Source organism: Colossoma macropomum, unplaced genomic scaffold (assembly GCF_904425465.1).
Source record: "Colossoma macropomum unplaced genomic scaffold, Colossoma_macropomum, whole genome shotgun sequence".
NCBI lineage: Eukaryota > Metazoa > Chordata > Actinopteri > Characiformes > Serrasalmidae > Colossoma > Colossoma macropomum.
The window spans coordinates 29,945,380-29,958,230 of record NW_023494807.1 but is presented as its reverse complement, the minus strand read 5'-3'; the positions used below and the strand labels follow the sequence as shown (position 1 = coordinate 29,958,230).

At 41.1% G+C, this 12,851-nt stretch overlaps 1 protein-coding gene and 2 non-coding genes across 6 annotated transcripts in view; all 3 read right to left on the bottom strand.

Moving 5' to 3' along the window:
* Positions 1-12,851, bottom strand: part of eif4g1a (eukaryotic translation initiation factor 4 gamma, 1a) — a 63,224-nt gene that overhangs the window by 6,295 nt on the left and 44,078 nt on the right. For all 4 annotated transcript variants that reach the window (XM_036555798.1, XM_036555796.1, XM_036555797.1 and 1 more), the window contains 10 exons: positions 12,010-12,276; positions 10,111-10,225; positions 8,803-8,917; positions 7,773-8,050; positions 6,920-7,041; positions 6,231-6,403; positions 3,076-3,201; positions 1,623-1,704; positions 1,439-1,537; positions 1,201-1,335 (listed from right to left, as the gene is read on the bottom strand). In XM_036555798.1, the coding sequence (XP_036411691.1) occupies positions 1,201-1,335; positions 1,439-1,537; positions 1,623-1,704; positions 3,076-3,201; positions 6,231-6,403; positions 6,920-7,041; positions 7,773-8,050; positions 8,803-8,917; positions 10,111-10,225; positions 12,010-12,276 (1,512 nt within the window). The remainder of the gene's footprint in view (positions 1-1,200; positions 1,336-1,438; positions 1,538-1,622; positions 1,705-3,075; positions 3,202-6,230; positions 6,404-6,919; positions 7,042-7,772; positions 8,051-8,802; positions 8,918-10,110; positions 10,226-12,009; positions 12,277-12,851) is intronic.
* Positions 5,360-5,435, bottom strand: LOC118797564. The gene has a single exon (XR_005005951.1). It is a non-coding gene; the product is annotated as a small nucleolar RNA SNORD66 (small nucleolar RNA).
* Positions 8,673-8,748, bottom strand: LOC118797563. Its single transcript, XR_005005950.1, has one exon. It is a non-coding gene; the product is annotated as a small nucleolar RNA SNORD66 (small nucleolar RNA).

The following is a 12,851-nucleotide window of genomic DNA, read 5'->3' as shown; positions in this document are numbered from 1 at the left end:
CCCAAAGCAAGATTACTGAGTTAGCCAGATAACATAAGCCAAAAGTCAAGCCTGTCCAACAGGAGGGAGGTCAAGATATTCCTGATTAATCAAATTCTGAATAATTCTCAGTTTTGACTTAAGCTATCCAGCTAATTGAGAACGGCTACAAATATGGACAGTGTCATATTGCGATATGTCTTGAAATACTAGACATGTAATTAGAGGCATTTTCAGGTTCGACATGTTCAGATCAGAGTCTCAAAAAAGGTAACTTTACAGGAGAAGAAAAAAAACTTGATGTAAGGTAATGGATAAACTGGTTATTCCAATTAAGCTGATCATTTCTAGTGGTCCATTCATCAAGAAACTGACAATATAAAGGAGAGCTGGCAATTTCAAGATATTGATATGAACATATCAAATTTTGACCTCATTCAAAGTACGTCAGGACAAAAAAGGGCATCTCCATTTTGTCAATTTTTTTTTAAGTTCTAGAAATAGAAACTTCTTGAAAGTTCTAGAAATACTTTAGCCCCACCCATTGGCCACGTCTAGGGGTAAGGTGTTTTCCCGATTCTTGTTGAGATAGAAGGGTTCGGTGAAGTGTTAGGGCTACACCCTATAAATGGAGGTTTTTCAGAGACTCCAAACAGAGTGTTACGAGGAAAAAAGAAAAACGGCAAGATGGAGCACAAGAGACCAAAGAAACCCAAAAATGTGAGAATTTTCAGTGTCAAAAAATGACGATAACCACTGTATTATTAGTTTGTCATTTTAATGTATGATTTTTCTTCACAATATTTCTAGAACTTAAAAAAAAAACTGAAAAATGGAGAAGCAAGGTTTTGTCCCGACTTGTTTTTTGAATGAGGTCTAAATTTGATGTGATATTCATGTCAATATCTTGGTTTGACACAGTTCTAAACATACTACACAGCTCATGAGTAGCGAATAGAAAAACCTGAACTACTTCATACAGCACATCTTCACTGATTTAGCGTGCAAACTAAGCTCTGCCCGCGGTTAACAAAATGCCAAACCAGAAATTTTCATGTCACATTGGACTAGAACTGCTGATCTGTTCATTATGAAATTGACAGCGTGAACTGTGGCTGTCAGAAAAGGAAGAAACAGAAACCCTGAGATACGGGTCTTGTTCTAACAGCGACAAAAATGCTAGCACTGATCCGAGTGATGGGACGTGGGGGCCTCACTTACCTCCACCCAGTCGTGGATTCTCTGGTTGTTGGCCTTGTCGTGGATGAGCCGGTCCAGGCTCTTGCTCAGTTCCTCTGCAGTCAGCTGCTTCTTGCTGGGCTTCTCTGACTCCTCTCCGAGGGTGAACTCCATCTTCTACAGAAAAACACAAAAGACCCCCCAAAATCAGTTAATTACACTCAGATCACAGCGATGAGGGTGGGCATGTTTAACAAAAACCAAAAACAGATTTTAGTACCTGTTCCGTCACAAACTTGTTCACATCTTCATCCTCTGGAAGGAAGTCCTTCCAGTTGAGCCCGGCTTCGTTCCACAAGGCTCCGGCTTTTTTATGACTCTGCAAACACAGAAAAGATTATTAGGCAAGATCTAAACAATCATGTCTGGCAAATAATCATTATTTGTGCCATGTGTGAACTTACCAGCCCTTTGCAGAGAAGGTTGAGGATTTGGACCAGTAAGGTAGCAGCTTTTCCTAATGGCAGCAGAGGCTTCGACACCTCCCTACAGAAATAAGAGAGTCAGATAAGGAGTCACTTCTGAGGTAAATAAACAGAACCAAGCTTCCTTCCCTCTATGACATAATTTAGCTGCTTAAACAAAAAGGAAAAGCTAACATTTGAGAAAAAGTAACTTTGTTAACCAAACTGAGCTCTAGTTAGAGCTGGGCGCTGAAATTTAATACCTATGGTACCAAACTGAATTACTTTAATAATACAGAACACTGAAAATTTGTTATTCAGCACTGAATTTCTCCAAGCAGTCTGTTTTATCAGTAACTAGACAATAAGCTTCCTCCAAAATCTAGACTGCCGAATTATAGACTGTCCAAATTATATTCTGCAAGCATGTTCACTTCAGCCCTTCTTAAAGAGCCCCTACCACTTAGCCCCACCCGTCTGTATTGCGTGTTCACGTCTAGGTTTGGGGTGTTGTCCTGATTCTTGTTGAGATAGAGGGGGAGGGTGAAGCGTTAGGGCTACACGACCCTCCAAACTGAGGTTTTACAGAGACTCCAGAAGAGTGTTATGAGAAAACTGGCAAGATGGAGCACAAGAGACCAAAGAAACCCACAAATGTGAGAATTTTCAGAGTTAAAGAATTACAATAGCCACTGTATTATCTTAGTTTAACATCTTTTCAATGTATTATGATCCTTTTCGTCTTAACAAGCATAGAAAGATAACTAATAGCGCTGATGTCTCAGTAGCTAGCTTGCTAAATTTCCTAAATTGCTAAAAAATAATTAGGACATTCGAATCTGATGAACAGAAAACTGCAAGGAAACTTGCTGATTTTGTTCTGACTCCTTTTCATTTCCCCTCAGTCGGGGTAATCAGCCTCCTCTTTAACGACCTCGTAATTCAGAGGATCCAGTGATATGAGAGAAGAACGTTCACAGGACAAAACAAGTCGGGTTCTGAACTTTATTGAACACAGGGGGGCGACAGAGGCGATTTTTCGAAAACCCTATTCATTCTGGCCCTAGAGAAATGGAGCTCAGACCCGGAGCTCCTAATAAGGGCATAAGAGCACAGCGACTTCAGAATGACGACACGACTGCAGTGGACTATTCAAAAGAAGATTACGGAAAAAATATTGCTCGGAAATTGGAAACAAAACCAAGGTACCAGTATCAAAAACAGAACAATACCCAGCCCCAGTACCAGCAAGTAGGAAGCAGATTCCAGCTCCACACACTATGGTTACCTTTTGGAGCTCGACTGAAACGTGTGAGAAGTTCACAACGTCCTGTCTTCACAAGTTATTCAGGAGGAAAATCAGGCCAATCACACATTTCGTTTAGCTAACTGATTACTTATGCCCATTCCTAATATCAATAAGTTTGTGTGGTACAGGGTGAAGGCGTCTCACCTGAAGAGCTGACCCATGGGGATTCCTCCCTCATGCAGCATGGGGGTGATGATCTCAGCCAGGTAGAGCCAGATATGGGGAATGTCGATGGCCATATCATCAGCAACCTCCAAAATCTCCTGAAGCCTGAGGAGCACATGCACACAATTCATTCATTTCTCACAGTTCACAGAGGGGAAAGTGGAGTCCAAGTCTATATTTCCCACAACACTGTAAAATAGACACTGACACACTGAAATATATCTCAGCCATAAGGGGAGATCAATAATGTGACATGGTTCAATTTAGACCTGCAATAAGACCAGCAGTAACTATTTCTGTATGTCTTCATTTACCAAAACACAGGCGGCCATTTAAGGTTGGTCATTAGTCACAACGCACAGGATTGGTTGCAGCCTCATTTGCACGATCAATACTGCAATTAACTCTTAATAAATGCGCTGTTGTAGAGTGTTGATCAAACATTTGAGTAATTTGATAACGAGCTAAGATTAAACACTGTAATAAAAGCTGCTTTAATCTCCAAAAGGCTGCCATTCAGGTTATAATTATCCATGTTTCCACTGATTCACTGAAAAGTATTTTCATGTGTCACTGCATAATTTGTTCAAATGTCAGTGCTTTTGCAAGCTTCACCAGTAGAGGTCACTACTGCGTGTCATTATTGAGGTAATAAGGTCATTATTGACAATCATTTAGGTCTCAGTCCTGCAGTAAAATATCCTGTGGCTTATATTTTAAGTGTTTGAGTATAAGAACCTCACAATATATTGTTAATTGCTATTATAATATGGCCTTTGCAATACTGACACTGCAAAAAACTGCACTATGCAAATGAGCCCTCTAACCAATCAGTGTTTCTACCGTGTGCTGTGAGCGTACTGACCAATCACAGCTCCAGGCCGTTTTAAAGAATCATGGTGTTCACAGAATCCAATAACTGGACATTTTTAGGGTTGCAGGTCGAGGGTGGTAACTGGTATTTTTAAAACGTATCTGGTAATGTTGAAAAATGGATACAGAATTTAGAAATTGGGAGTAAATCCACCTGCACTGGCATCAAAGAGGAATATTTATTTTTTGTGTGATTACAAATGAAGTAATGAATAAAATGGAGAATTTTAGTGCAGTAGCCCAGCTACACATTCAGCTCTTTAACAAATGCATCAAATACCGGTTTCATTTTAACTAGATTTTTAATTTAATCTCTTAAATCTATTTTAATCATGCTTTTAATTTCCATTCTTCACTTTTTAAATGACTATTTTCTAATTTAAAAGGCCCATTGAATGACTGCAGTATATAAAAAGTGCTCTACAAATAAACTTGCCTTGAAATACCAGCCAAAATATTTAAGAAAATATACGCCAAAGCTCATATTTTGATCTCCCGCATTCTTAGAAATTCTGGTCAGAACAAAAGTAAGGCAAGCTAATCTTTAACCGCGTCAGTGTTAAACAAAGGGTTTTAAACAGCCCAAATCATGGAAAATTGAATTTCCCTTTGTCCTTTTTTTTATTTAAATAAAATACTATGTCAATCCTGCTGAATTTTGAAGCATATAATTTACTCCTCAGTCCAGACAGTTCATTTATGGAAACTAAGCTACAAAAAGTTTTAAATTTTGTTATGTCACGAAAATTAACATTTACATAAACAGCAGTTTGGCTCCGCCCATTCAAGCAGATGTTAAGTGTTATAAGGAGTGTTTCAGCACAGGCTGCTTTCTGAACGTGGCAAATTACAACAGAGCTAATTTACATACTCCTGGGGTCAGTCGTGGGCTGGAACCAGCCCTGTGACCGCAAGGTCGCGGGTTCGATCCCCTGAGCCTACGGGAGTGACTGAAGTGCCCTTGAGCAACCTAACCCCCAACTGCTCCCTCTGCACTGTGGATAGGGCTGCCCACCGCTCCGGACACGTGTGCTCACTGCCCCCTAGTGTGTGTGTTCACTAGTGTGTATGTGGGTGTTTCACCGCACAAATGGGTTGAATGTGGAGGTGAATTTTTCTCCGTTGTGGGACTAATAAAGGGTAACTTCACTTAAAAGCACAGTAACGAAAACAGCCTGATTAATTCCAAGAGATTAAGAAGTGTGTCATGTTAATCATTTATGGATGTTAAATTAAACCACATCTATGAGAAGCTGATAAATGTATGATATTGGCCCTTTAACATACAGCCAGGAGTATCACAATATTTAGCAGCATTAGAACAACTTGTCTTATTAATCAATTACACATTATATGATTATCACATTTTCACCAAAACTAAGAGAGAAAGCTCCTCAGTTCCTCATTCCCATCAGTGCAGGTCAGTGGCCCAGACACGTGGCACAAAACAGAGGTCATCACTGGAGCATGTTCACATTACTGAGTATTAGGCATTAAATTTAAGCAGACAGAAACTCAAACTAGTCATTAACCTTTACAGTACAGCCCAGACTGCAGCAGCAGAGTCTTTAGCAGCAGGAGGTTCCTGTTCAAACTGGAGTCTTACTGCTCTCAATGGGTGGCTAAACACAAATGGCTTCAAATGACTAAAAACAGTTGCTGTTTTTGGTGAGAAGCATTAGTGGCACCAGAAAGAGGACTAACTACACCTGAATGCAAACCCATGCTGGTCAGAGTTGGAATTAAATTACAATAATTAGGCAGTTAAGATGTAAACAGAGTCGTTCAGAGTGGTTTGGTGTGAAACGCTCCGTTCCAGAGAAACGTACCGAGTCAGAATTGTTCACAGCGGTGGTGATAGGAACCAGACGTCCACCTCTAAAAGCTCCCCTCACAGAAAGTTACTACATGGAACTTTTTTTTTTTTTTTTTAAATCCATTCATGGTAGACAGGTACACGTAGGGTGTTTAAGCAAAACAGGCTCCAAAGAAAACATTTTGTGGTTTTGGATAGCAAATAAAATGGCTATATTAGTGTTGTAGTCATGGCGACCCCTGGTTCCTATCACCACCACTGGAATCTCTACAATGAGCCATTTCACACCAAACCACTCTGAATGACTGTTTATATCTTAAACACTGAATTCTGCATAATTTCTCAACACTGTGTGAAGCAAGTGCGATTACTAAGCTAGAACAGCCTCATAACTCCAATGAGGGGGAAAAAAAAAATAAAAAATTCCTGGTTAAATCCGACTCACCCTTTGTAGTACTGTTCAGTCGATAGGATGCCAGCGCTGACCAGCTTCTGCAGCAGGAGACCCATGTGCTCTCGTGCAATGGTGCTGCGCTCCAGAGTGGACTCCATACCGTTCCGCACAAACAAGTAGAGCAGAGACGCGCTGTTCAGCTCCTGCACACACTGCACCGCCTCCTACAGACACAAAGAGAGAAGAAAAAAGAAAAGTTAACAAGAGGAACACACAAACTAAGGTTACGTTTATGTCAGAAGGCTCAATGCTCAAGCTCTGATGTGATCTGTCTCGGTTCATAATGACCCTTATTGTGCGTCAGCACGCAAAACAGCAAGTGAAAAACAATTTGACAACACAAAGGTCTCGCAAAAGGCCAAAACTTACGTAACAGCAAGATATAACAGCATATAAAGGAGCAGGGGAAAATATAAACATTTTTTTCAAGCTCATTTCTAGCGTTAGAAATTCATCCATCTACTGAAAACTAAGCAGAAGGAACGGCGGTGTCATTTGTGCTATAACAGCAATTAGGGCTGCAATGATTCGATGTAGTGGTCAATGGTTTGAATGTAAACCAATAATAACCCTGGATGAGTCAATAACTGGAAAAAGCCTCATGATGTGTGCGTTAAAAAATGCGAAGCCCCCCTGCAAACTTCCATGCAGGCCTGCTCAAAGACAGTGTTGGTGTTTACCTTCAGGTCATTGATGTGGAGATACTCCTCAATAATGGCTGTCGCCTTCTTCTCCACCTCCTCTTCACTTAGCGCTGGTTTAGCAGGAGCAGGAGGCGGCGTCGGAGCCGCTTCACGCTTCACTACAAAGCACAGAATGAATGAATAAATTAATGAATTAAAAATCACTCCACTGTTAACTGTCCCAGGGGTAGTAAACGATTATATAGACAAAAAAAAAAAATTATAATAAAAAAAAATTATATAGTATTTTAATTATACTTCTACTTGTTGCATTTGCAATGTAGCTTGAGGGCTCGTGTACATACTACAGCCTTTCACGACACCAATATCATAAATAAACAGAGTTACCGAATATATTGTGTTGCCATTCCCAAGGGAGTATTTCTCAAAGCTTACTGGACAACTTAAGCCAAAACTGAAAACAATCTGATCGAAAATGTTCATGACTGATTTTAGGTTTAAGGTCTCCGGCCAACAGAAATCCAGATTTATGAAAGACGCATCACATTTCATACAGTGCCCTCATGTGGTTTGAAAAGGAACTGCAACTGAAAGATATAAAAAGGCCGCTGATAGAGTTTAATCTTGATAATGTTCTACCACTAGGGGGTGCAAGTCCGAAGGAAATGATCTGGTGAGTCATGAATTTCCACACCACTAAATTTGATCATTTTGGTGCAATTCAGAAATACTTTAAAATAGTATTTACACTGTAGTAGAGTGTATGGCTATGAGATTCTTACTTAAATCTAATCAATTACATCATTCCAAAATCAATGCAGTTGCACCGCCACTGTCAGATCAACGCTTCTGCACACCTTTGGCGACGGTACGAAAGTAGTCCCCTTACCAGTCTCTTTGCTCCTGGCTCTGTCACGGCTGCCCCGGTCGTCGGTCATGCTGGCCACACGACGTACGGGGTCAGCGGGGCCGCGGCTCTCTCCTCCGCGGGAGCGCTCCTCGTTCTCCCGGCTGAAGCTGCGCTTAGTGACGGGGGGACGGTTCCTGTCGAGCGCTCTGTCTCTGTCCTCACGGCTGTCTCTCCGTTCAAACCGATCAAAACGATCGCCCCGATCACGATCGCTCCGCTCTCGGTCACGGTCACTGCGGTCCCTGCTGGAACTGCTTCTGCACGGAAGAGGAAAATAAAGGAATAGTTGGTGAACACAGACAAAAAGAACCAGTTATTGAACAGTGATTTGAATGGATTTTCAAATGTGATTACAATAGTTGAGAACATAAGCACAAAATAAAACACAAAAATAGACATTTTAAAAAGGAGAAGAAAATAAACAAAAAAGAAATACAAAAAGTAAATAAAGTGTGGCACAACAGGGGCATCCAATTCCAGTCCTGGAGGACCACAACCCAGCACAGCGTATAATACCAGCTTACGTTTATGTATTTTTTAATGTAGATAGCTAATTTAAGTCTCTTAATATTTGCATAAAACATGAAATAGCTTAAATACCAATATAGATGCTATACCAGTCCACAGAAAACTGGAATTTAACACTGGGTTTGGAACTGCATGCTTTAGTGACAGTGAATTTACACATGCATGAGCAAAGTTTTGCGTAGTTTTTTTGCTCCTGTAACTTTGCACCCATCGGTCTTGACTTGAATGAAGTGCACTGAGCCAAAATCACCAAACTGTGCTGGATTACAGCACTACAAGCTCTCCAGGACCAGAGCTGGACCCAAGATTGTTTAAATCTGAAAGCTGCACAGCCTGGTTTACTGCTCGTTTCTCCTCAGTTCCTCAATCCCATCAGTGTAGGTCAGTGGCCCAGACACGTGGCACAAAACAGAGGTCATCAGTGGAGCAGGCTGTTCGTGTACCAAAACTGGGAAGAAAAGGGCTTTTATTCTGGACTTGCCTGTGAGGAACCCTGCGGTCAGCGTCCATAGAGGAAGAGGAGGAGGTGGATGAAGGTGCAGGCTGCTGCAGGGCAGAGAAACGGTTCAGGGTGCTCGTGCCCGACCGGCCAGAGTCTGGAGGGGAGAGAGCGAGAGAGCGAGAGAGAGAGAGAGAGAGAGCGAGAGAGAGAGAGAGAGAGAGAGAGAGAGAGAGAGAGAGAGAGAGAATGACAACCAGTTTTACACATTCGGATTATCCAGATTCGAGTCATTTTGCGATTATATTAAAGCACTAGCTCTATTTTTTTGGGATAAACTTAGTCTTTACCAAAGCTGTAACTTACATTCCTGTCCAGTGCAGACAAACATTGCTAAGAACAGTCAAGATTACAGTCAATACAAGTACAAATATAAACACTGTCACACCAGAAAACAAAGTAAGTATAGGGTGAGATTTACAGACATTCATCTAATGGGCTAAAACTAAATCCTTAAGAGCTGAATTAGCTGCATTCAACGCCAATACTGTAGCTGATTTAGCCTTGTTTACCATTGCACAAGTCTGCTCAGTGGAGAAATATGATGGTAGAATAGTAACCATTCTTGCGATTAAACCAATTTTGTACAATAGCCTTTTTAGCAGCGGTTAGACCAGCAAAGTTTAATCGATTTTGAGTTAATGTGAAGGCAGCAGTGCCATTTTAACAGTCCATGGTGGAAGCTTTGTTGATTTCTGCTGTACTAACAAACTCAAGACATCAGAAGTTACATTAATAGGATGGTCGCTGCATCTCACCTTGATTTATACAGATAACTGAATATATCTATTAAAGGGGCCGCTGATTAGTCTGTTTACGCTGTTAACTATGGGCTGCTGCATGAACGACAGCTACAAAAGCAAATAAATAAATAACTAAAAGTAGATTTAGACATTTCTCTTGGCTCTCCATGGTTCAGTAAGAGCTGGGTGGCACTATACTGGAAGACGCTGATGCCACGTGACCCCTCAAAGCAGAATATAAATTAAGGCAGATTTTTTGAAGGGCCATTAAAATTCAATAAGCCTACGGCAACCAGTTTTACCAGATCATTTGTTAAAAATTTGATCTGCAGAGGATCTATATGGGACCGTTACATAGTGTAATGGTTAAATCAGTTTGCTTTAGGTCCTCAGGTGCCCACGTTTTTGTCCGTCCACATTTTTGCTCTAACTATGCTCTGAGAGTTAGAATGGAACAAAAACCTTTGAGGAGTCGTATTCAGAATAAGTGCTTTAGGCCGATAGAAGCTGCCTTAGTAAAGAGTGTCAGATGTCAGTGTAACTGTACCCTGTTCTGCGCTGGGTTTGGCTCCGGAGCCTCCGCTGCTGCCTTTGCCCCAGCTGCCCCACGAGCCCTTTCCTCCAGGGGCCAGGAGCTGGTTATTAAAGTCCAAAGCACCAGGCTGTGAAAACAGAGGAGGAGATTGAACACTGAAAGAGTACAAGACAGACGTGACTAAGGCTTAGTAGGTAAAATTGGCCCAAATCTCATTTTTCTTCATATGTGACAGATGTTGTAGTGTGTCAGCGTGAACAGCAAAACAGTGAATGACTTTTTTTTTATTCCGATTCGGGACACGCATCCGGTATGCAGCAGTGTGACTTAGTCTGAGCAGCCAGATCAGAACTCGTGATTTATGCCAGTCCTTAGTAAGTTCTTACTGTAAATTCAATCTAACAGACTTATACCTGCACATATAGATTGACATCTTGTACATCTATGCATGTCTTGTATAATCTGGAACATGTATATCAATATTCTATCCCCTCAAACTCACTAACTGCATATATGGAAATGTGCACAATTGTACATATCATCTTTCAGCTTTTATTTCATAACTTGCACTACTGTGATGAAACTGTACACTGGATGGTGCGATACTGGTGTGTGCGTATTATCTAATGTGTATGCTTTTATTTATGATATATTTATTTAATATATTTTTGTATATTACAGTACTACAAGGGGGCTACACGCCTAAGATTTTCACTGACCTTCGCACCTGTGTGAATGTGATGCGACAATGTGATTTGATCCGATTCTGTACAAACAAAATCAGAGGCCACTTATCCAAACTGCTGTTCGAAGAAACACGGCTGCAGCGTCAAAGAAAAAGTTAAGTCTGAAAGCAAAGGTTAAAGAAACCAAGGACTCTGAGCAAAACCGAACAACGTGCCCTTTTCACAGCGAGCTCAGCCAGCCATCTGCACTTGTTAGCTCCTGTGATGTAGGTGAAGATGAAACAAATCTCCAGCAGTGGCTGTTTCTGTTGACTCACTTTTGATTGTTCACCTCTGGACAAGCCGCGTGAAGCACTGTTCTTCAGTTTAGGAGTGCGATCTGTTCAGACTGATGTCACATAGAGGTCACACTTGGGTTTGGTGAGAAAAATCAGATTAGGGCCACTTTTACCTGTTGTGTGAACACAGCCTTAGAGACACAGCTTTTTAAAATGTTTTTAACAAGAAAGATCAGGTTTGTTGGTTGGTTCATTTACAGTTTTGTGCTATATAAATTAACGAAATTTCGCTGTGCAGATGAACGCTTTTTAGACAGAGTCCATTCACAAACCACCTCTGGAGCGCTGATCTAGACTCAGTTTTAGCGATGACCATAAACTGTTCCAAGATCATTCCTAATATCTCAGTGCTTGGTGAATAACAGCTCTGGTGTCGTCTGAAAGGTTGCTCGCTGCATTCAGCTGGTTAATTTTTATAGCTCACAGTGAGTCATGCTGTGCTCTAAAATCACACTGACCAGTCTGTACCACTTTAATGAAGGCTTGGCTGTGGTTTCAGCAACGTCTTGGTTATGTATTTACATTTATACAGAATGTTTGGGTGACTAGTGGGTAACTAGTGTATGCTAGCAACATTAGCCTTGGTATCTCCAGCGCAAAGCTAAAGTAAAATTTAGACACCAAACACGTCTCGGCTGATTGAGTACATTTGGACTAAATGCAAGTTAGATTTTTTGGTGAACTATTCCTTTAAACCATGTCTGAAAGAAAAGAGTTTCGTGTGTGCTTTAATAGCTCGGAAACTGAAAATCAGTTCATCAGGAAAACGTTTGCAGGAACTTTTTCTGAACTTAAATGTAACAAAAAAGATTTTTAAAATTTCAGAATGAGGTGAGGTGTCCCTGCTAATGTCAGAGTTTAAGCTGCTGATCAGCTCGAGGTTGTACCTTGGTGATCTTGCTGAGCCGGCTGGTGTCGATGGGTCTGCTTTTGGTGCTGATGGGCACCGTGTTCCAGCCCTCGTCCTGAGGCTGGCTGTTTCGGCCCCCGGAAGAATGCGGCCCGCGGACCCCGCGGCCCTGAGCAGAGTCCTTTTTGGACAGCAGCTGCTGCTGGACTTTAATCTGCTCTCTGTGCTCCTCCATCTCGGCCTCTTTGTGGATCTGATCGATCGTCTTAGGGCCCTGATCTCCTCTCCTGGGAACCCAGTTATTCTATTGTAGAGAAGGGGGGAAAAAATAAATAAATAAATAAAAATTATGGAGAGAGCAGTAAACACAACTTTGTCAGCATAACTGAGAATAAAGTTGTCATACAACTACACTGACTACTAAAAAAGTTATTGATTTTATAATAGCCTACACACTTAGTATGGTTCTTCAGTAGGGAAAAATGGTTCTATATGAAACCACGAACACTCAAATGACCCTTTGTATGATTAATAGTTTCTTTGCACTGTGAAAGCGTTCTTCAGATTGACAGAGAATGTGCTGTAGATGGTTTTATATAAAACATTTTTGAAAAGGGTTCTTCTATTATTACGAGGCCAAGCTTGTAACAGTAGAAGACCCATTTCTGGAGCTATAGAGAAACCTTTTCAAATGGGTTCTATACAGAACCATCCACATTCTCCATCAATAATGCAAAGGGTCCTTTGCATGATTGAAGAGTTAAAACAAAACTTGTAGTTTTACTACTACTAAAATTGAAGCGGCAGCAGTAGAGAACCCCTTTAAACCCCTTTATAGATCCATCTATAGCATGTTCTCCATCTGAAAAACCCTCTCAC